Here is a 24,947-nt window from a genome sequence, read left to right as displayed (position 1 = left end):
CAGGCTTTTCACTCACCACTCACTCGTGTGCCTGCAGTAATTAGAGAAGGGAGAGCTGATGCAGACTCACATAGGGAAAGCTTAGTTAGGCTCTTGTAGGCTTGTTTGCTGCTTGCTGATTCTTATTGCTAAAAATGCACCCCTCAACAGTTCTTTTGAGAGCTAATCTTGTTCTTGTGATCTATTTTTTTTTTTTTTTTTTTTTTTTGTGGCCCACTTGCATTATATACAGCCCTGTCAGTTAGTCGCAGCTGGCCTTGGTTCCTTTGGTGGTATAATTACTACTGTGCCAGGTGCACATTATAATACCCATCACTGCATATACCTTACCTACTACCTGTTGTTCCCTTCAGTGCACCCACCTACCTATGTGAGCGCACGCAGTGTCACTGTGCCTGTCTGGTACCTGTGTGTTTGTGTGTGACAGGTGCACATTGTAATACCCATCACTGCATATACCTACCTGTTGTTCCCTTCAGTGCACCCACCTACCTACGTGAGCGCACGCAGTGGCACTGTGCCTGTCTGGTACCTGTGTGTTTGTGTGTGACAGGTGCACATTGTAATACCCATCACTGCATATACCTACCTGTTGTTCCCTTCAGTGCACCCACCTACCTACGTGAGCGCACGCAGTGGCACTGTGCCTGTCTGGTACCTGTGTGTTTGTGTGTGACAGGTGCACATTGTAATACCCATCACTGCATATACCTACCTGTTGTTGCCTTCAGTGCACCAACCTACCTACGTGAGTGCACACAGTGTCACTGTGCCTGTCTGCACCTGTCACACACAGACAGGTACCGCATTGTAATACCCTGCACACAGCATCTCTGCCTGCACGCTGTGTGACTGCCTGCCCCATGACTAAGTCGGTCCCCACACAGCATCTCTGCCTACAGGCCGCTTGACTGCCTTCTCCGTCACCACCAACAGGATCCAGGACTCCAGGCGGATTCCTGAATTTTTAAGGCAGCGGCCGCTATAATAATTTTTGTGGTGCGTGTACATGCCTGCCTAATTTTTCTGGCTGCACTGCGGCTGCAACAACAAAACAAAAGGCATATACATGTGTCAATTCTCCTTCATGATCCTAACCTTGCCGCAGTGAAGGGGCTTGCGTATCACAATGAAGCAATGACCGCCAGCTATATGAGTGTCTCGGGGGGTGGCACACCAAATATAATAAGGTCGTGGCTTCATTGTGGACAGACCAAATTCGATCAGCTGGACAATCACTGTTGTTCTGTCATTGAGCTACCTCAGCCTGGCGACCATATGGGCTTGAAAACCGCCATGGTGCGCACCACTCCAGCACGGCCATCACAACACAAACAACTGTTTGCGGTGCGTTACACAGCGAGTTTGGTGTGTCAGTGTGAAGCAGTACACTAATTACACTACCTGATTGATGTATACACATGCAAGATGCTTTAAAGCACTTTAGGCCTCCAATTTAGCATGCAATGTGATTTCTGCCCTTAAAACGCTGCTTTGCATCAAATCCAGATTTTTCCCCGGGACTTTCGGCGTTCATCCCACTCATCCATGCAAAAACTCAAATGTTAGACCCCTTGAAACATCTTTTCCATCACTTTTGTGGCCAGCATAAATGTGTCTAGTTTTCAAAGTTCGCCTCCCCATTGAAGTCTATTGCAGTTTGCGGAAGTTTGCGTTCGCAGTTCGCAAACTGAAAATCGGAGGTTCGGGCCAACTCTACTCAAGAGCCCCCCTGCAGTGATAGGGAGTCTTGCCTTGAACTCCTTACTGAATAGGTAAGCCAGGATTTGAAACCTGGTCTCCCATGTCAAAGGCGGTGCTCTTAACTAGTACACCAACTAGCCATACACTATCTAGCCACTATCTAGTACAAACTTGTTCCACTCATCATACAAATTAAAGGACCTCTATAACAAAACATTGTAAAATATATGTCTGTACATCTGAACAAAATGTATATTTTGTTTCATAATAAAAGTTACCTTGTTCTTATGTTGCTGTCTTACAGTAGATTGTAAAAAATCTGACTGGGTTTCCTCATGGAGCTTTATTTTCAAAAGCACCAGTTGCTCAGTCCAACTTTAAAAAAAATCTTTTTTGTCTTTTTTTGCCCACTAAAAAAACATACACAATAAAAACAGGTTCCCTACACACACCTCCCTCCACCCACCCTGAGAGCGGACCAGATCAGGCTCTGCTATTTCTGCTGGAGCCTGAACATAAAGCCGCTACGGGCACATCGTCACGGGCTTGTTATGGGTCTGGAGCCGGATTACCACTGCGCCTGTGCAGATCTTCAGGGAATGCTAGTGCTGGAAGGGGGGTGCTGAGGAGGACAGGGGAAGCCTCTATAGGATCTAGGCAGGGGCATAACTAGACTTAATAGGGCCTCCCTGCAAAAATAATAGCATGGGGCCCCCATTGTCTCCCAGCCTGATACGGGTCACGTTATTGGGTGCTAGCAAATGGCAGCAAAGAGTGTTCTCCAAAGCCTCTGGGCCCCCCGGCAATGGCATGGCTTGCAGGGGTGATGTATACGCCCGTGGATCCAGGGGCTTGCCCCTCCTGGGGGCTTTTTTTTCCTTACAGGTTCACTTTTAAGTCCACTAATATTTTTCCTGAAAGAAATTCTCAAAACGCAATCTATCTTTATATCATTTTTAAAACTTTAATAACATTTTATTGAAACAAAAAAAGTAACTTAAAACTGTATCTTCTGGTTTTGTTCTGAAAAGCAAAACATAAGAGGCTTTCTATCTTTGGCAGGTGGATGCCTGAGCTGAATTATTGCACATTAGAGGACTGTCTCTGGCACAGTATCAGATAGGCACAGCTGGTAGGAGGCACTGCCGTCAGTGCTAGGTAGTGTACAGCCCTCCGTACACCAATCGAAGGGTTCCACAAGTCAGAGGTGTAACAGTATATAAATAGAAGCTTGTTTATCACAAGTCATACTAGAACTTTGGTCAAAACTGTAACATTCGTTTAAAAACAAAAGCCAGCCAATGCAGATCATCACTCCAGCAAGGGTCTCTCTCAATGCTTGGAAGACTTGTTTGTCAGGATAGTTGAGCAGCAGTGTTGGCATAGAGAGGCGGATTCTGGGAGATCTACAGTTAAGCCCTGGTGAAGGCTTTAGGTTCAGACATCCTGATGACTGCTTTAGTGTTTCCGGGTCTGAAGTTCAGGAACAAACGCCGAGCTTCACCTGTAGCGATCCGTACACCGAGCCGGCAGTCTTCATTCTGCACTTCTCTCATAAATAACTCTCCTCATACTTCACTTTCTCTGGCTTTCTCCAGCATTCACATCCAGCACAGAATCATTGCTTTCTTCCTCACGTTGTGTCATCCACTTTAGTCCTTCTCGATAGTCCATTTGATCATTGTCTCTGGAGAGCGGTATAGGAAGATGAGCTTGGCGTAGAGCTCCTCCTCCAGTTCCAGCTCGCCACGCTCTCGCACCACGTAGATGTCCTGGCACAGCTTGAGAATCCGATCCACACACGGCAGCTCCTCAAACATGATGGAGTGGGAGATCTCGCTGAAGAATCCACGCACAAACTTTCCAATAACCAGGACAATAGAGACGTAAAGACCCATAATCCTGCGCAAGAAAGTAAAGTAATTTAATAACTGGACCCAATACTTTCACTCAGAATGTTGGTTATGTTTAGTGATGAAGCACGGAGATGTGTTCATGCTGGATCCACATACCAATGTGTGTAGTCTGTTCTGTTCTTGCGAAGTGAAACTTTCAGACAGGAAGAGGTGGGCTTGCAACGTTCACTCCTACCACTAACCATTCCCTCCTCTTAAGGGGAGTAAATGGGGCATAGAAGAGAAGGAAATGGAAGGGTATCTCACACACAGCCTGCCCCTTCCTGTCTGAAAATCTGACTTTAGCTGAAAATCTAATTTTTCAAGGAGTAATTACAGGGCTTGAGGGGAATGAGGAGAAGAGGAATGGACAACACGGAGGTATTTGGATCTGGCATGAACACACCTATGTGCTTTCCTTGTGTAGCTTTGCCTCAAGTCAGGTGTGCTTTAAATAAGAACTAAACAGCAGACCGAGGTTAAACAAATACTTGCCCGTGTTTAAAGACTAGAAACGTGCATATATCTGCAGTTCAGTAAATTTACTACTGAGACATCTCCAGCATTTATCTTCTGCCTCAAGGCCATGCAGGTAGTGAAAACTCCCCAGAGGTAAAGAAAGAACTCCTGTGAGAACCCCGCCCTCCACTGGACAGACCGCCTACACTGACCGCACGGCCAACAGAACACATGCTCAGTGACAGCGGCTTGCATGCAAATTTCATGCAGCTTGGAACTGGATCAAAAGAAAATGCATGCTGCACACTACAGTATAATTTCATTATAGTAAACTCCAAGGGACCAGGAAAAGTGGTTTACTATAATCAGAAATAGTCCTAGAAATGGCCCAGCATGCCCTGGTACATTCTCTGCTGCAGGGACCAACTCTGTCCTCCTATTGGAGGTACAGTACAAGCACTTGCACATTTGGTGGACTACAAAGTTAAGTATCAACAGTATAAGAGGCAAAGAGTCGACACTACAGTAGGCAGCAATCAACCAGGGGGATACGGCAGGATGTACACACTTATCACACTGGTGCAGCAAGCATGCTCTGATTGTAGCAAAAAAAAAAAAACCCGCTGTGCAATACAAGTAAAGAGGAGAATCGGCACTGTGGATATCTGCTTTTAATCCAGGGTGTAGCACAACACAACCAAATACATGAAGATATATTGCGACATACCAGTGCTTGAAAAAGTGGTGCAGTGGTGGGTGCTGGGCACTAGTAGCCTTACGGCCATTTCACGCTAGAATGCGCTTCTACGGAGGCTGTATTGTTTACTGGCAGCTGGCCAGCATAAATAAGCTCATAGCTTGGCGTGCGGCGAATTTCCCCCGCTCTAGGCCACCCACCAATCTCTTCACATGGCCAATAGTATCATGCGCACAAATGAGCGTTGGTACCAATTTCCAGATAGAGCCTTTACATTGTATTGTGAAATCATTTTTCACCTGCTAAACTGAATATATAGTTTACACATTGTGGTGTCCTTGTTGTAGATTTTACCTAGGTGAAACCACAAGGTCCATCAATAGAAGAATTAGAGAACACTTCAATTCGATTAAATCAGGCCGTGGATCCCCTAACTGATAAACCACATGAGAGAAGCCCATGGAAGTGACCCCACTTTAATGACTTTTGTGGGAATGATCAAAGTTCCTCCGGTGAGAAGAGGTGACCAAGAGAAAAAATTAAAAAGTGAAGATGTGTTTTGAGAACTGATGCCATGGGTCCTCTTGGTTTAAATGATTACACCGATCTTTCATGTTTTTTAGATCCCTGAATGATTTGCTTTATGCTTTGAGTATTGTCTGATGCTCCACCCTTCTAATTTCCCATCTGTTCCCTCCCTCTTTCCTACCCTCCTTTCCCTTACCTTACATTCCATTCCTTTTTCCCCATCCACTTTTTCCCTCCCCCCTTCGTCTCTCCTGATCCTCCTTTTCCCTCCCCCTCCCTTCCTTTTCATCCCTTACTTACCAGCCGTGTCCGGCCCCTACATTCTATGTTGATTTTAAGAAATATGCTCCATGTATACATTCTATTATGTGCATAGAGGGCGCATTTGTTCATTTTTAATATTATAGAACACATAGGTCCTCATTCACCAGCCCCACATTTTGTCACTTAGAGTGTGCATTTTTTAGCTCACATTTGACACCAGGCACATCTTTTTGGGCTATTTTTGCACTCTCCTCCACCATTAACTTATAAACTTTTTGCAGCAATTTTTATAAATTAAATATTGTATTTTGAAGAAAGTTTTTTGATACTGTATTTCACAGTTGCAAAAAAGGTCTTTCTTTACTGTGTGCTGTCATATAGTTTTTGGCCACAAGATGGCGAATATCCCCGCTGGAGATTGCCCCTGTCTTGCAATAGCATTAGCAGCCACCTAATAAGGGCTCTTTTCCACTATGAAATGCGATTGCGATTCCGATCGCGATCGCAATCGCGTTTCAATTTCCACCATGCGATTGAGATTGCGATTGAGCTACTATACACATTATAGTCCAGCTCAATCGCATACAAAACGCGGCAGGACGACGATCGCGCTTTGACCAAGATCGCATCGCAATCGGATCGCACTAATGGAAAATGCTGCTGCAGTTTCCATTAGTTTAATGTACCTTGCGATTTGCGATCAGAAGCAAATCGCAAATCGCAGGCTAGTGGAAAAAGGCCCTAAGTGTGCTCCACGTTTGGCGAAGCTGCCATCTCAGGAACCCCAGAAATATGACAGATCTGGGAAGTTATGGATTATGCTATGAGACTCAGGTTTATGCAGAGGCATCCTTTGTGAGGTGTTGCTCTTTCCCTGAGTCATAGCTGGAACACATACTGCATTCCAGCATACTATTGGCCATGTGAAGAGCCTGGTGGGTGGTCTAGAGTGGCGGAAATTCGCAGCACACCGAGCTATGAGCTTATTTATGCTCGGCCAGCTCCCAGAATACAATACAGCCTCCATTGAAGCGCATCGTAAAGTGAAACGGCCGTAAGGCTACTTGTGCCCAGCACCCACCACACCACTTTTTTATGCACTGGTATGTCACAATATATCTTCATGTATTTGATTGTGTTATGCTACACCCTGGATTACAAGCAGATATCCACAGCACAGATTCTCCTCATTCCTTGTATTGCACAAAGTTAAGTATGCCTTAGGGCTGCATAGCCAGGCTGGACAAATTGCTGGTACAGTATCCAGGTTTCCTTAAAAATTGCAGGCGTCACGGAATAGAGGCAGCTACTCGCTCCCTGTGAGTGGCTTTGATACCTTTAAAGTGAATGGGTACGGTTTTAAAAACAAAAAAGTCAGATACTCAACTAAGGAGAGGGAAGGCTCGGTCCTAATGAGCCTTCCCTCTCCTCTCTGGGTGCCCAGTGGCTCCTCCGTTCAAATCCCTCGCCGCGGGGACTTCGGAAGTCTTCTGGAGCACTCGGACTCCCGAAGACGGGCCGCTCCATACTACGCACGCGCGAGTGCGTCATAGACCCGCGAGAGTGCGTCATAGAGGGCGCTCGCGCATGTGTAGTATGGAGCGGCCCGTCTTCAGGAGCCCGAATGCTCCCGAAGACTTCTGAAACCTCCCTTCGGCGGCTGAAGTGGCAGTATTTGACCGAACTGGTTGAATACTGCTACGGGGGAATCCTGCGCGGGACCGGGCACCGGGAGAGGAGAGGGGAGGCTCATTAGGACTGAGCCTTCCCTCTCCTTAGGTGAGTATCTGACTTTTTTGTTTTTAAAACAGTACCCATTCACTTTAAGGGTGGGACTTGCAGCATGTGTCCTGCAAAACTTTCAACTAACACTTGAGCCAATCGTGAAGCCTCTCTTTAAAATGCAGCCAATATGATAAGCCACTCACATAGGGGCCAATAAAACACATATTTGTTAGAAAAAAGTTTTATTAGATCACTGTTTACTATACCAGTCGTTTATTTTTTATTGTACTTATAAAGCACCAACGTATTACAAAGCGCTGACGTTGCTCCCATAGACTTATAATGGAGATTGGCCAGGACTTGGAGAGGTAGTTTACTATAGCAGAATATTTACTATGCCAGAGTTTATTATAATGAGATTATACTGTATTTGCATGAAATCTGCATGCAAGCTAGAATCATTACAATCTTACTGACCATCTGTATTATAGACTTGGCATTATAACACAGCCACCCCCTGAGAGATGAAAGCAGCGTGTGATTCCTGTACTTACATGTTTCACCTCTGTAGGGGCTTCATCAGGAAAGTCAAAACCAAGTGCAAGTGCAGTGAAAAATATTAACCAAGTAAGTGGCTCAGGATGGAACTTGCACTTTGTCTTGTCCTGATGAAGCCCCTGCAGTGGTGAAACATGTTAGACAAAACATCCTAATGGGAGAATTTAAAGTTAAGCGAGGGGGAGGGTTACTCACCCATATCCGGCAAGGAAGCCCAGACTGGGAGGGCTGACTTTGTCATTAAATATAACCATGGGAAGAATTTCACAGTCTTTGCCGCAGCCTTCCAAGCTGATCACCCACCACTCCAAAAAGCTGCTACTTCCATTACCCTCGCCAATGGGCTTGCGATTCAGATAAACTCTTACATCCAGGTAACTGTCCTCATCATCTGTCACAACACAAAACAGTGACACACAGGTTTATAAGGGACATTTCTCTGTACAGATCTACATACAGGCAAAATAGTTTTATTAAAGTTACATTAATAGGTTTGTTAAAGTTCCATTTTTTTAGATTATAATTTTATTATCATCTTTTATTTGTATAGTATCAATCAACATAATATAAAATACATGAAGGTGCAAATGTGAGGCCTGCATGCGCAACAAGTATAATGACAAAGGTGGGAAAGAGGACCTTAGTCCAGGAAATAATTTTTAGGACATAATTAAACAAGATGCAGCAGTAATAGTCACTGTTACACACAAAGAATGTTAATCTTGGTCACTGTATAATGTTTTCCAGGACAGGTTGGATGTGTAATAATCTAGTTCTTTATGTAATCATCAGAGGCGTAGCTATGGGGTGCAAGGGGGACATATGTCCCTGGGCACAGCACTGTGAGGGTGCTCAGCATGGCTGTTGCAGCCCCACATGCATGTGACACGGCTTGCTGGCTGCCCAAAGTGCCCCTGCTTCTTTCCTTTACTCTGCTGAAGAGTGCGGAAGTGTTAACAGAAGCAGAAAAAGCGAGGCACATCTGTCTATTTAAAGGGGTGCACATCTGGCTATCAGATGATGGGAGCTAGGTGGCGCTGCAGGTGGACACATGATGTGGGTGGGCAGTTGATGGGAGCTATGTGGTGCTGCGGGTGGGCAGATGATGCAGGTGGTCAGATGACGGGGATATGTGGATAACACCCTATTGGATTGCTCCTCTGCTCTTGTTTCATTGCTAGAATATAACCTTACCTGGCTGTAGCTGCTTCACAGGGTTGGCTTCCGGGCCATTAGGAGCACGAATGTATTTTGGAAAGAGGTGAGGAACCCGACTGCAAAACAAAATGTGTAGAGCTGAGCCTTGCTGTCCTACTTCCCTTCAAATCATTTCTACACAAAGCTGTAATGGATGAGGACAGGGACATAACTAGAAATCATCAGGCCCCCGGCAAGAATTTGAGCAGCCCCCGGGGCCCACTCATGGCCGTTTTGGGGGCAGGAGGGGTCACAGCATGAGGGGAAAGCTGTGCACATCATCAGGGAGGGGGGGCAGTCCCCCCCTCCCTCAACTCGGGCTCTCTCCTCTGCACTTTCCCTCCTGCATCTAAGTGGCAGCTATAAATACCTCCATTCACCACTGGACGTCTCCGATCTGCAAGGGCTTCACATTACTTCCAGGAAGTAATGTGAAGCCCTTGCAGATCGGAGAGGCCCTTGCAGATCGGAGACCTCCGTGGTGAATGGAGGTAATTATAGCTACCGCCACCGCCGCTGCCACTTAGATGCAGGAGGGGAGAGCCCAAGGTGAGGGGGGGGGGGGGGGGACTGTCCCCCCTCCTCGATGATGTGCAAAGCTCTCCCCTCATGCTGCAACCCCTCCTGCCTCCCCAAAACGGCTATGAGCGGGCCCCAGCGGGTGCTTTCCCTATTGTTACGCCAGTGAATGAGGAAGTATTAGGCCAATGCATTAGAATTCCAAGGAGGAGGATTTTTAGTGCTCTTGGAAGGTATCATGTTTAAAGCACACCTGACCAAAGGCAAAGCTACCTGAGGCAAGCACAGTGCATAGTAAAGTATTCACACAGCACATCATTTTTTATGGATTATATTGATTTTTTTTTAAATTGATTGCATTCATTTTTTACCTCAGAATTCTACACACAACACCCTATAATGACAATGTGAAAAAAAAATAATTGAAAATAAAATGAATAAATCCCGGATGCACTGTATATCCATGCTGGATCCACATTGTCCCTTGTCCCTTCCTTTCCTCATTCTCCCCGGACCATGTAATAATTCACTGAAAAAATAGGACTTGGCTAAAGTTAAATTTTCAGTTGAGGCAGGCTTGTGGTGTTTATCCCTTTTCCCCACTCCTTAAAGGAAACCAGAGATGAACGCTATGGCCCAAAATAAACATATCCCCCGATAGTTTTTACAAAATAAATCCTATATCTGGGCATTTTCATCGCTCTGGTGTGCAGTTTGTGGTTTTTTTTTTTTACTAAAACTTCATGCAAAACAAAAGCATATTTAGTGGGCTTTCTAAAAAACCTTTTAAGACTAACAAATACAGATCAAAAACGTTTTTCAATATGCCCTTACATTAGCAGTACCTCCCATCTCATCACAGCTCTCTGATGCTGCAAATATACAGAACAGGAAAGCAGAGCCAGAAGGGGGCAGGTTTGGGCTTGAAAAAGACATCAGAGAAGACAGACTCAGCTATAATGATCCCTGAACAAAGCCAGACTGAATGCTCAGTCAGGGATTTTATCAGAGCTGATAGCAAGCAGGCTGAGCAGTGAAGGATGAAACAAAGAGCAGAGTAGATGTTTTCTCTAATGTTCCCACTGATATATATGGTAAAATACATGAGGGTGCTTCGTCTCTGGTTCACTTTCACCAGTTCGGGAACATGTTTAGTTAAAGCTATGCTGCACGTGTGGCTGCTTAAGCTAAATGCAGTGTAGTTTTAATGCCACCTGATATCTAACATGGGATGCAATAGTGAACGCCGCCTGCCTCAGATCTCTGCTGTCTAAAGACAGCAGAGTTCTGTACCTCGGTCAGGAGCCATTTTCATTGACTCCAAACCTCCTGACCACTGTGAGCCAATTGGAGATTGGCCAGGACCTGGAGAGGTAGTTTACTATACCAGTGTTTAATATATACTGTATATTCCAATGCAATACACTTGAGAAAATTAACCTGTGAAAATGTAAGAACTCTGGAAAATTTTCCCGCAGTTCCTCAGGGCTCCATAAATATCATTGCAATTATTTTGATTTAAAAACTGCAGCCATGGCAAGACCACCCACCTCACTATCAGCTGCTCCCGGCGGTGTGGGTAGGTGGGAGGAGCCGGTTTCACAGAATCACACCTGAGCGTGGCCATAGCTGCGGTCAGAAGTGACACAAGACTCTGCTGCCTTGTGACCACAGTGCGCGTAAACCGCTGACATGGGTGAGATTATGAACGCCGCCATTGCTCTGACCCTAAACTGGCTGCTCATCACCGCTCAGCTATCCGTGAGATAGAACCCATGATAATATTCTATACAGAACACACACAGATAGAACTGGGTCAGATCTGGCTTACCCTACATTCACCATTTCTTAGCAAATATATACAAGACATTTATTATTCCATCAGGTTAAAAGACAACCACAAACAACAAATAACAATCTAATATTTGATTAGTTAAAAAAATTACTTGGATCTAAATAAAATAAATAACAATCACAGAATAAATGCATATTTTTTTTTGTATGAATACTGTGTGTAAATAATGCAAATAACGTTTTGTGTTTCAAATCGATTATTTCCGACAGGTCCGATCTGATTTCCGATCACTTGTATACAATATTGATCAGAAAGAATCGGAAATCAGAACAGAAACTATTGATTCGACCAGTTTATCTCTCAGGAAATTACGTAAGTTGACAAGCCGTTTTTGTTACCTCCCTAATACTTTGGATTGTGCATGGACAAGGGCAGGATTGTCGCCTTGTTGTTTTGTTAATGGCAGTGTATCATAGGTCACTGGCCTGCCAGTTCTGTGTTACGTACCAATGTCTGTATTTTCATGTACCCACTGATTGCTTCTCACTCTGTACAGTGCCACAGAAGAAGCCGCTCATCAACCAACAATAATAATGCAAAACCCAATTAACACTTTCCAAGCAATTTTGTTATTTTTTTGTAATTTCTTCTGGAGTGTGTAGCTTTTTTGCAGATGTACCAAGACCAGGAGTCATTTATATAATGTGTTGGGGTCACATAAATACAAAGTCATAAAACAGCCAAATAAGGTGTGTTTATTAGTAGTGGTCTTGTTTGCTCATCTTTATTGATGAATTGTGAATGGTATGGAGATCTCATAAGGCCCGGTTCACATTAACTTTTAGCTGCGGATCCAGCCGTAAGGTTCCGGTTTCCATACCCCTGAATGGACAAAAAAATGCATCAGGACCCAATTTTCCTGACCGTTTTACTCAGCAGAACGGAAACGGAAGGTTTTGCGGAAAAATAGGAACCAATGAAAACGGACGTTGTACAGCACACTGGCTGTAAAAATCCTTACAGCCCGATCTGCAAAAAATCCTGCAGATGTGATCTTAAAGTGGAGCTGATCTCTAAGCTATGAGTAACTTTCCCTTTTAAAGACTTTCCACCTACCTATGTTTGCGTTTCTCTTGCCGTAGAGTGTGTCTGTGAAGTATATAGAGCCCAGTGGCTGGGTGGCCCCTCTATCTGTTGGTTTTATGCTATGTTCTATACTTGTATTTTATGGTCACTTCAAGGCCCATTTGAACAAATATGTAAACTTTTTTTTTTTTACAGGCATAGACATAAACCTCACTGCTAAATGTGTATTACCTGTACGTAAACTCATTAGCACTATGGTCACCTAATAGCAAATATACAAAATACTAGTCCAGGTTTGCTGGCTGACCTATGTTCTCTGATGTTGTAGTAAATGCATGACCCAAGCTGACACTGTGTGGTGCGGCTACACAGAGGGCTGGTTCTGAGGGGTCCCAGGGTCACCTGACCTGCGGTCACGTTTCATAAATTTAAAATTTCTGAAGATGATAATTGTATCTAAATTTATTTAAAAACTGTAATTTTTAAAAACTTATTAAAAAAAATAATTTTGCCTTCCTAAAAACAGGTATATGTAATAATTGAAAATAATTAATGAGTGAGCAACTGATTTCCCATGATGCATCCCTCCTGAATATGCAAATCATCTATTTATGCCCCTGAAAGCTAGTGAGGGTATAGCGAACATGTTGCAGAGCTACATCAACCCAGCATGCATACAGCCCATTTCTGGCTTTCTGCTTCCCATCAGTGCATGGCATGGGTTGATATGGCTCTATAGTTAAATAAATGTACGCTGTAGGGAATGTTTTTGAGTAAGGTTTTACAGAGTCATACTGATAAATACTGATAATCCTACCTACACTGATGAGTACCTGGCAAGCACAGGCTATAGAACCAGATATAGACCACAATAATGCTGAGAGGGTGGAAGAGTCTTAACTCACAATGGAAAAATATCAGAAAGCCAAGCTGCCCCTCTGAGGAGACTCGGGAGAAGCCAGAAAGAAGGGGGACTTACACTGGGGTCAGACGCTTCCCTTCCAGGAGATCAGCCAGCTGCATGCGCTCCTCACTTCCTGGCTCCAGGTCCTTCGTGTGCTTTTCAAATGTGTGCTCCACAGTCCCTCCTTTGGCCAAGTCTCTGAAAGCAAACAGTACAGTGCTGAATGTATGATTCACAATAGGTTTATACCTCAATCACCATTATACTAGATCACCCACAGCCTTGTCCATCTCCTTTCATGAAGTACTGTGACTGTAAAGATCTTCAGTGCCACACAGTAGTGAATGGATGACTCACATCAGGGTTATAACCTCCCAGATCAGCCACAGCTTTGTACGTCTCCTTACCATGAAGTGCCGTAACCAGGGCCAGATTTACCATAAGGCACTGTAGGCACATGCCTACAGGCGCCTGATGATGGAAAGGCAGCTCACTCCCATCCCCAAGTGCCTCCCTCCTTCCCCATTCCCCAAGCAGAGCATAAATGAGAGGTTACTCACCCAGCTCTCTGCATTCCGCTTACGAGATCTCCCTTTAGTAGGGGAGGCACCTCTAGCTACTTGGGGGGAAACTTTAGCTACTTAGTACTTCTGGCTACCTAATACTTGGGGACACCTTTAACTATTTAATACTCATAATTATTTTACATAGTTACATAGTTTAGTTGAAAAAAGACATACGTCCATCGAGTTCAACAAACTCAAGTTCCTCTGGCTACCTAATATTTGGGGGCACCTCTAGCTACCTAATTTTGAGGTTCCTCTGGCTACCTAATACTAATGGGCACCTGTAGCTACCTATGATTGGGAGGGGGGGGGGGGGGGAGTAATAGAGAAGTGACAGCTGGGACAGCCAGCACACTTATGGTGCAGTTTGGTGGGGTTTTGTAGGTTCACGGACGGCGAAGTCAAAGGTGCCAGGACATCTGTAACTATAGGCTCCTGTGATGTAAATCCGGGCCTGGCCGTAGCTGTAAAGATCTTAATTACCAATAACCCCCGGAGGTATTGTAGCTGGTGGGCAGTTCAGTTTCCAAACTAAGCTTGTTCTAGTCTATCCACTTACGGCATAGAGGCCAGGGTTATTTGTGTTTGAAAACACCCAAAAGCAAGACAACTTACCAACCCTGAAGTCTGGTACATGGAGGGATCCAGTCAGGCAAGTGCTAAGCCACCATACATGGGCGGAGTATCTCCCTGCACAATACCCACGCTATTTTACATGGACCAACTGCTAGTTTCCAACAGAGTTCACTTCTGATTAGCAGCCAATGTGATTATTTGGTTAACCAGATGTACTATGGTATTATTATATGGTATGCAAAACCTTTCCTCTACATAGCTACTAAGAGTATATGGCAAAGGGAAGTCTCAGTCTGAGCCAAACGCCCTTATCAGCACTGATATGTTGGGGGTGCAGGAAAGCGGTTAGCAGCACAGATATGCAGGGGATGCAGCAAAGCCGATATCAGCACTATGTTGGGGTGCAACAAAGTTAATCTGAAGTTGGAAAAAAGTTAGTTTACCTTTCCGTTTACTTTTCAGCATTCTGAATTAATCCTTTATTCAGTTCCTCTGAAGATCACAATTTGAATGGAACTGATAAATGGATTGTGTAAAGATTGTAGTGTATGTGGACAGTCTTGGCAAATCTCACCTCTGAAAGTCCCAGGTGAATCTGAGCGTAATATCTGATGATGCATTCCGTAGCTCGTCCCTCATCTGATCCCGGCTGGGAGGACTGATCCCCCATATAGAGCCAGAGTTCCCCTCTATTCGTGCGGTCACTATATCTTCATAGCTGTAAAGAGTGATGAACTGCATGGCAGTCTGCAAAGAGAGAAAATACACCTGTAACTGACAGACTGCACATCTACACAACCCCCTCATGTACAGCCAGACCTCCCTCTATTCATGCGGTCCCTATGTCTCCATAGCTGTACAGAGTGATGAAAGGACAGACCGCACATATACACAAGCTGCTTTTCTGAGACTGGTGGCAGAAGCACTGTAGTGTACACGGGTCTGTCCTGATCCCCTGAGCCGCAGGAATACTCCTCTGTATTGTGTATCACTTACTGGCTGCCTCTCGAACTCTAGGGTGAGGTCCTCGTACTGCTGGGGGGTGAAGGGCTGGATGGAATGTTGCTGGGCACTCATGGTGAACAGAGGCTGAGGGAAGACACAAGAGTTAATGGGATACTCAACTTTCATTTCGAAAATTACACAACATCTAGCATTATTGTGTTATCTTTTAATCAGTAGATGCTGTAGCCCCCCCCCCCCCCCCCAAACTTGGAGAGCACGCTAACAATATACGGCTAGTGTTAAAGACACCCAGATTTCTCACTTTCTGCACAAAATAGGAATTAATAATAATGATAACAACATTTACATAGCACTTTTCTTCTGTTGGACTGAGAGCGGCAGCCACTAGGAGGCGCTCGGTAAGTTGCCCTGCAGTGTTAGGGAGACTTGCCCAGGGACCCCTTACTGAATAGGTACTGGCTTAAGCCAGTACTTGAACCCTGGTGTCCTATATCAGATGCAGATCCCTTCACCTGTACACTATCCAGCTCATTATTATATTATTATTATTGATTTATACAGGGAGTGCAGAATTATTAGGCAAATTAGTATTTTGACCATATCATCCTCTTTATGCATGTTGTCTTACTCCAAGCTGTATGGGCTCGAAAGCCTACTACCAATTAAGCAGATTAGGTGATGTGCATCTCTGTAATGAGAAGGGGTGTGGTCTAATGACATCAACACCCTATATCAGGTGTGCATAATTATTAGGCAACTTCCTTTCCTTTGGCAAAATGGGTCAAAAGAAGGACTTGACAGGCTCAGAAAAGTCAAAAATAGTGAGATATCTTGCAGAGGAATGCAGCACTCTTAAAATTGCAAAGCTTCTGAAGCGTGATCATCGAACAATCAAGCGTTTCATTCAAAATAGTCAACAGGGTCGCAAGAAGCGTGTGGAAAAACCAAGGCGCAAAATAACTGCCCATGAACTGAGAAAAGTCAAGCGTGCAGCTGCCAAGATGCCACTTGCCACCAGTTTGGCCATATTTCAGAGCTGCAACATCACTGGAGTTGCCCAAAAGCACAAGGAGTGCAATACTCAGAGACATGGCCAAGGTAAGAAAGGCTGAAAGACGACCACCACTGAACAAGACACACAAGCTGAAACGTCAAGACTGGGCCAAGAAATATCTCAAGACTGATTTTTCTAAGGTTTTATGGACTGATGAAATGAGAGTGAGTCTTGATGGGCCAGATGGATGGGCCCGTGGCTGGATTGATAAAGGGCAGAGAGCTCCAGTCCGACTCAGACGCCAGCAAGGTGGAGGTGGAGTACTGGTTTGGGCTGGTATCATCAAAGATGAGCTTGTGGGGCCTTTTCGGGTTAAGGATGGAGTCAAGCTCAACTCCCAGTCCTACTGCCAGTTTCTGGAAGACACCTTCTTCAAGCAGTGGTACAGGAAGAAGTCTGCTCCTTTAAGAAAAACATGATTTTCATGCAGGACAATGCTCCATCACACGCGTCCAAGTACTCCACAGCGTGGCCGGCAAGAAAGGGTATAAAAGAAGAAAAACTAATGACATGGCCTCCTTGTTCACCTGATCTGAACCCCATTGAGAACCTGTGGTCCGTCATAAAATGTGAGATTTACAAGGAGGGAAAACAGTACACCTCTCTGAACAGTGTCTGGGAGGCTGTGGTTGCTGCTGCACGCAATGTTGATGGTGAACAGATCAAAACACTGACAGAATCCATGGATGGCAGGCTTTTGAGTGTCCTTGCAAAGAAAGGTGGCTATATTGGTCACTGATTTGTTTTTGTTTTGTTTTTGAATGTTAGTAATGTATACTTGTGAATGTTGAGATGTTATACTGGTTTCACTGGTAAAAATAAATAATTGAAATGGGTATATATTTGTTTTTTGTTAAGTTGCCTAATAATTATGCACAGTAATAGTCACCTGCACACACAGATATCCCCCTAAAATAGCTAAAACTAAAAACAAACTAAAAACTACTTTCAAAAATATTCAGCTTTGATATTAATGAGTTTTTTGGGGTTCATTGAGAACATGGTTGTTGTTCAATAATAAAATTATTCCTCAAAAATACAACTTGCCTAATAATTCTGCACTCCCTGTATAGTAGAGGAGTGATCCTCAAATCCCTATAACATCATTGTTTAACATATAATTACAGTCCTGGCCAAAAGTTTTGAGTGTCAAAAATATTTGAAATTAGAAAAGTTGGTGCTTAAGTTTTTATAATAGCAATTTGCATATACTCCAGAATGTTATGAAGAGTGTCCAGATGAATTGCATAGTGCTTCTTTGCCATGAAAATTAACAGAATCCCAAAAAAACCTTTACACTGCATTTCATTGCTGTCATTAAAGGACTTACGAGGCCAATCATTGAGAAAAAAAAATAAAAAAGTTAGCTACCTGCGTCAGCTTGTAAGGCACGGAGGACGCCGTCCGCGCCCTCCGTGCCGTTCCGCCGGGTCCCCGCCGCTCAGTAGCCCCCCGAACGGTCCCCGACTGCGCGGCCAGGGTCGGGCTCTCCAGACTGTACAAAGATGGCGGCCGAGCTGGCCGCGGCTGCGCAGTCCGCATAGCCGCGAGTGCGGCTGCGCAGCTCTAAGGCCAACCCCCCGATCCACGTAACAGGCTGTTTCCTGTAGCGTGGATCGGGGGGTTGGCCTTAGAGCTGCGCAGCCGCACTCGCAGCTATGCGGACTGCGCAGCCGCGGCCAGCTCCGGCCGCCATCTTTGTACAGTCTGGAGAGCCCGACCCTGGCTGCGCGGTCGGGGACCGTTCGGGGGGCTACTGAGCAGCGGGGACCCGGCGGAACGGCACGGACGGCGCGGACGGCGTCCTCCGTGCCTTACAAGCTGACGCAGGTAGCTAACTTTTTTTTATTTTTTTTCTCAATGATTGGCCTCGTAATTCCTTTAAAGTACCTGCTGAGATCATTTCAATAATCGTCCTGTTAACTGAGAATGTTGACGAGCACAAGGCTGGAGATCATTATGACAAGCTGATTGGGTCAGAATGGCAGACTTAAATTATTAAAAGAAGGGCGATGCTTGAAATCATTGATCTTCCGTTAACCATGGTGACCAGCAAAGAAATGCATGCAGCCATCATTACGTTGCATAAAAATGGCTTCACAGGCAAGGATCTGTGCACCTAAATCAACAATTTATAGGATCATCAAGAACTTCAAGGAAAGAGGTTCAATTCTTGCTAAGAAGGCTACAGGGCGTCCAAGAAAGTCCAGCAAGCGCCAGGGTCATCTCCTAAAGAGGATTCAGCTGCGGGATCGAAGTGCAACCAGTGCAGAGGTTGCTCAGGAATGGCAGCAGGCAGGTGTGAGCACATCTGCACGCACAGTGAGGCGAAGACTTTTGGAAGATGGCCTGGTATCAAGAAGGGCAGCAGAGAAGCCACTTCTTTCCCACAAAATCATCAGGGACAGATTGATCTTCTGCAGAAAGTATGGTGAATGGACGGCTGAGGACAGGTTGCAAAGTCATATTCTCCAATGAAGCCCCTTTTTGATTGTTCGGGGTATGTGGAAAAGGGTTTGTCAGGAGAAAAGGTGAGCACTACCATCAGTCCTGTGTCATGCTAACAGTAAAGCATTCTGAGACCATTCATGTGTGGGGCTGCTTCTCATCCAAGGGAGTGGGCTCACTCACAATTTTGCCAAGAAACACAGCCACGAATAAAGAACGGTATCAAAACATCCTCCAACAGCAACTTCTTTCAACAATCTAACAACAGTTTGGTGAAGAACAATGCATTTTCCAGCACGATGGAGCACTGTGTCATAAGGCAAAAGTGATAACTAAGTGGCTCAGGGACCAAAACGTTGAAATTTGGGGTCCATGGCCTGGAAACTCCCCAGATCTTAATCCCATTGAGAACTTGTGGTCATTCCTTAAGAGGCAGGTGGACCAAAAATCAACAACAACTAATTCTAAGAAACTCAAAGAAGTGATTATGAAAGAATGGGTTGCTATCAGTCAGGATTTGGCCCTGAAGTTGATTGAGAGCATGCCCAGGCGAACTGCAGAGGTCCTGAAAAAGAAGGGCCAAAACTGCAAATACTGCCTAAATCTTATGTAATTGTCAATAAAAGCCTTTGAAACGTATGAAGTGCATAAAATTATATTTCAGTACATCACATAAACCACAAACAAAGATCTAAAATCAGTTTAGCAGCAAACGTTGTAAAAACTTATATTTTTGACAGTCTTAAAACGTTTGGCCAGAACTGTAGATCATGACGAATGTTATTATATAAGGACTCAACATCCAGACTCGTTAGCCAGATGTTATCTGTAATTTTAATATCTTGTAATCCATTTAGTAGGTCCATAGTATCTCTTAATTTCCTTGCCGGTAACCCTAAGCTAGGGTCAGGGCTGAAAACCGCAGCTCATTGCGGTAATCCCAACCTCTGCTCAGTGTAGCCGCCGGAGGCTCTGTGCAGAGCAATGCGGGCATCGGGAGCATTTCAACATACCTCCCAGGGATCCTGACGTCAGACGCCATTCTTCTTCCTCTCCTTCGGGGATCTGCTTCCTCCTGGTGAGATCGTCATAACAGTTGGCAATCTCAGTTTAGAGTTGCAGCACCACCCGGAGGATGAAGGCATAACTGCAGCGCTGGAGCCCAGGGAGGTGAGTGATGACTGGGGCTGTGCAGATTTCCCTGGCAGCATTATTTTTTTTCAGGTTTTAGGGTCTAAAAGGGTGCAAAAAAAAAAAAAATGGTACCGCTTTTAGACCCTAAAATCCATAAAGAATCATACCTCCAAGGGGGTTAAATAAGAAAGCAAACTTTCAACAAAAGGTCTAATGCTAGGTACACACTGAGATTTTCTGGCAGATTTACTGCCAGATCGATTATTTCCAACATGTCTGATCTGATTTCCGATTGATCTCCTACAGTTTTCTGTTTACTTCCATCGGAAATGGATCAGAAAATGATCTGGAAATCAATCGGAAATCAGATTGGACATGTTGGAAATAATCAATCTGACAATAAATCTGCCAGAAAATCTCAAAGTGTGTACCCAGCATAAGAAAGTAGTAGACATATTTGCTTGCATTCTCTGTAAGGCAATTATTGCCAGAGATAATAGGGTGGTCTGATGGATTGTTGGTGTTTTTATGCACTCTTGGTAAGGAGTAGAAAGTGTTGGTGTTGTGGGTATTTCCTCACTATACATTCAAACTCACCCTTATCCAATCTACCTCTGTCACGTGCATCCTTCAAGAGGATCTCAAACTCATTAAAAAACATATTAGTAGGATTACCATCAAGTTTTCTGTATTGTTTTCGGTCATTGAGAATTCTTTTACACATATTAATATAACCATCCCATGTCATCAATACAATTTTGCCCCCCTTACCGGATTTTTTTAATGACTAGGTTATCATTTCATATTAATCCGTCAAGGGCTGCCTGTTCTTTAGTACTAAGATTAGTCTCTTTTTGTTGAACAATTTTATTAGTCCTCTAATAAGGTCCTCTAGGTCTTTTACCACAACCTCAACAAGAAAAATTTATAGGATTGGTACTTATAGTGGGACAGAACTTGATCTTAACACTATGGCCACTTTAAGCCCAGAATAGCCACAAACCCAGGAAACACTAGCTTCTGTCTATAGTGTTTGTAACCTCCCCTCCATCCTGCATACCTCATATCCTCCCAGTTTCAAGGTTACAGTCACATCAATTGGATGGTTGACCACTCCCACAACGGAGCGCACCAAGGACATAAACAGCAGGGGGAACCAAATGATGCATATGAGGAAGACGATAATGAGACCTCCCATTCCATATTTTACCATCTTCTTTTTCTTCTGACCTTTGGGTTGTGGATATTTCTATAAAAGAGAAAAAAATGTGAGTGCCCCCAGTGGCCATCTGTCAGTACTGCATTGTATTTTCACGAACGGCAGACATTGATGCTGCCCAAATCACTGCTTACTAAGCCAGAAGCCAGGTTCTCATTGTGTGCTACCCGTATCCCAGGGATTATACTTGATGGGTCCAGGGGGTACTCGGGCTTGATATAGTAATGTGTAATAAATTTAAAGTTTTAAAAAATAATAACTCAAATCCTTTATTTACGCCACCAAACTGGTAATTTAGCTAATTAAATGGATTAGTAAATGTGTGTAAATAGTTTAGAAGCAATTACCATGCATAACTATTAAAGAGACTCTTAGGCTTAAAATTTACTCCTCATAAAAAACCTCCCCAGTTAAAAATATATAGATGTATGGTAAAGATAGAAAATAAATCTCACCGCAAGGTAATGAATTCCTATAAATAACTGAAGCCGCACCCCCTGCTTCAATTTCGCCCCTGGCGATTTCCCTGGCCAGCACGCACAGCATTGTGGGATTGCTGACGTCACTGGCAAGCCCAGCTTCTGCGCCCGGCCCTCGAATGGCTTAATTAGCAAATTATCGCGAGATGACACGGTGTAAACACCTGCTCCATCTCTTTTGCGATGCCATTCGGACCGGAGCGCTGGACGGAGAGGCTGCTTGGGACAGGAGCGGCGGAGACGAGGCAGAGAGGCTGCGAGGGACACAGGCGAGTTGCGGAGACGAGGGTGCGATGGACACCTAGGAGCTGCGGAGAGGGGCTGAAGCGGAGGAACAGCGAGAAGAGACAGGAGCGGGGGCCAGGCAGAGGCTGCACAGTGGGGACAGACAGGAGCGGGGGCCAGGCAGAGGATGCACAGTGGGGACAGACAGGAGCGGGGGCCAGGCAGAGGCTGCACAGTGGGGACAGACAGGAGCGGGGGCCAGGCAGAGGCTGCACAGTGGGGACAGACAGGAGCGGGGGCCAGGCAGAGGCTGCACAGTGGGGACAGACAGGAGCAGGGGCCAGGCAGAGGCTGCACAGCGGGGACAGACAGGAGCGGGGGCCAGGCAGAGGCTGCACAGTGGGGACAGACAGGAGCAGGGGCCAGGCAGAGGCTGCACAGCGGGGACAGACAGGAGCAGGGGCCAGGCAGAGGCTGCACAGCGGGGACAGACAGGAGCGGGGGCCAGGCAGAGGCTGAAGTGTGCACAGCGGGGAGAGAAGGAGGCATTAGAGGGGGCTGCAGCATTGTGCAAACCACCTGTACAAGATTTCCCAGGCATCTTTACATGAAGTTATGCAGGAGAACAGAGGCGCCAAAAGCATAAAAGGAAGCTAAATGAGCTTAAAAACCAAATTCTTGGTAAATAGAGGAGGTAGTGGTGGACTTACCTCCTCTAAGTAGACACACAACGACTGTAGTAAACACAGTCAATATATTTTATTTATGAACTCCAAATATGCAACGCGTTTCGCAGGTTTGATCCCGCTTCATCAGGCAATAACAACGGAGCAATAGCATATGTGGTCAGTAGAAGAGCCAGGCACCTCTGCATATTTGGAGTTCATAAATAAAATATATTGACTGTGTTTACTACAGTCGTTGTGTGTCTACTTGGAGGAGGTAAGTCCACCACTACCTCCTCTATTTACCAAGAATTTGGTTTTTAAGCTCATTTAGCTTCCTTTTATCCTTTTGGCGCCTCTGTTCTCCTGCATAATATTGAGTCCACCCTGGGTGGAGGGTTGAACCCCTTTTTCTCATCTACAGAGAGCGACTTCTTATTCCTGAGTGGGGTCAGGAAAATCTCCCCACCTGCCTTTACAGTGGTTGCCTAATGGTAACCCTGGTTTGTGAGTATTAATATTTACTCTATCTAGTAACCATTTACCAGTACATATTACACTATTGGGGCTCTTGGTGTTCCTTGTTTTTATCTTTACATGAAGGGGAGGGCAGAAGACTGGAGGGAAGGACTAATGCTGGAGGGGAGGCACAAAGCTGAGGGTGTACTGTCCCAGGCTTCAGCAGGAGAAGCAAGATGGGGTTGCTACAGCAAAAATGAAAGTCAGTCTGTTCTATCCACTACGATGTACTAGATGCAAACTATGTGTTTATCCAACTGTACACAATGCCTAAACTACAAATATGTATTGCTATTCAAACATTTTTTGGCAACAGGTCCTCTTTAAAGATATCTGTGTCAGGCCAGGGTCACACTAAGCATCGCATGAGTTTTCCCCATGGCACATAGAAAGACTCTAACCTCAAGGGGTACCTGAGACAACACACATAATAATTATATATATATATATATATATATATATATATATATATATATATATATATATATATATATATATATATATATACATATATATATATACATACACACACACACACACACACACACACACACACACACACACACACACACACACACATGTTAAACCTGTATAAAAATTTGCAATGGTGGAAGGATAAACATGAAGAGGAGGAGGTATATGGACATATATAATACGTACCTTTTCGGTCTCCCTGCTGCACTTAATAATGAAGATGTTGGCATATATGTCTTCCACACACATCCAGTTGGACAGAGAGAGGGTGGTGTCGGTCCACACCCAGTCCATAACAGCCCTCAGCTCCACCAAGAAGGGAACCAGACGAAAACTGCAAGACATCAACACCATGTGAGCTGCAATCACAAACTGACGCCTAGCAGTTTGCAGTCCAACTGCTCTGTATAAATAGACTGCCACAAGGGACCTTCCACCAAGAAGTGGCTTCCTGTGGTGACATGTCTGTAGTTGAGGGTAACAGCACTGATAACTTGTTGATTGGAGTATTTAGTCACTCTTGGATGTGAAATTGCCTTCGGCATTAACCACTTCCCAACTGAGGGGTTTTACCCCTTGACCACCAGAGCAATTTTCACCTTTCAGCGCTCCTTCCATTCATTCGTCTATAACTTTATCATTACTTATTACAATGAAATGAACTATATCTTGTTTTTTTCGCCACCAATTAGGCTTTCTTTAGGTGGGACATTATGCCAAGAATTATTTTATTCTAAATGTGTTTTAATGGGAAATTAGGAAAAAATGTGGGAAACTATTTATTATTTTTCAGTTTTCGGCCTTTATAGTTTTTAAATAATGCATGCTACTGTAATTAAAACCCATGAAATGTATTTGCCCATTTCTCCCGGTTACAAAACCGTTTAAATTATGTCTCTATCACAATGTTTGGCACCAATATTTTAATTGGAAATAAAGGTGCATTTTTTTCAGTTTTGCGTCCATCCCTAATTACAAGCCCATAGTTTATAAAGTAACAGTGTTATACCCTCTTGACATAAATATTTAAAAAGTTCAGTCCCAAAGGTAACTATTTATGTATTTTTTTAATTGTAATTTTTTTTTTCAATTAAAAAAATAAAATAAAAAATTAGGGAGTGTGGGAGGTAAGGAGTTAATTTTTAGTGTAAAACTAATTTATTTGTATGTAAAAAATGCTTTATGGTGTAGTTTTACTATTTGGCCACAAGATGGCAACAGTAACTTTTTGTTTAATGCAACCTGCAAGCGTCCGGAAGTACCAGGAGGCTGAGAAAGTTTTTTTTTCTCA

General features: G+C 44.3%; 1 protein-coding gene across 5 annotated transcripts in view; it reads right to left on the bottom strand.

Annotated features, from left to right (window-relative positions):
* Nucleotides 1–2,644: 2,644 nt before the first annotated feature.
* The window catches only part of PIEZO1 (piezo type mechanosensitive ion channel component 1 (Er blood group)), a 345,137-nt gene continuing 322,834 nt past the window's right edge, over nucleotides 2,645–24,947 (bottom strand). For all 5 annotated transcript variants that reach the window (XM_068260853.1, XM_068260854.1, XM_068260855.1 and 2 more), the window contains 8 exons: nucleotides 23,843–23,990; nucleotides 21,136–21,324; nucleotides 15,470–15,562; nucleotides 15,048–15,220; nucleotides 13,407–13,529; nucleotides 9,025–9,104; nucleotides 8,026–8,221; nucleotides 2,645–3,606 (listed from right to left, as the gene is read on the bottom strand). In XM_068260853.1, the coding sequence (XP_068116954.1) occupies nucleotides 3,357–3,606; nucleotides 8,026–8,221; nucleotides 9,025–9,104; nucleotides 13,407–13,529; nucleotides 15,048–15,220; nucleotides 15,470–15,562; nucleotides 21,136–21,324; nucleotides 23,843–23,990 (1,252 nt within the window). In that variant the 3' untranslated portion in view covers nucleotides 2,645–3,356. The remainder of the gene's footprint in view (nucleotides 3,607–8,025; nucleotides 8,222–9,024; nucleotides 9,105–13,406; nucleotides 13,530–15,047; nucleotides 15,221–15,469; nucleotides 15,563–21,135; nucleotides 21,325–23,842; nucleotides 23,991–24,947) is intronic.

Source organism: Hyperolius riggenbachi, chromosome 11 (genome assembly GCF_040937935.1).
Source record: "Hyperolius riggenbachi isolate aHypRig1 chromosome 11, aHypRig1.pri, whole genome shotgun sequence".
NCBI classification, from domain to species: domain Eukaryota; kingdom Metazoa; phylum Chordata; class Amphibia; order Anura; family Hyperoliidae; genus Hyperolius; species Hyperolius riggenbachi.
Note: the sequence above shows the minus strand (reverse complement) of the source record. Positions and strands in the feature narration are given on the sequence as shown.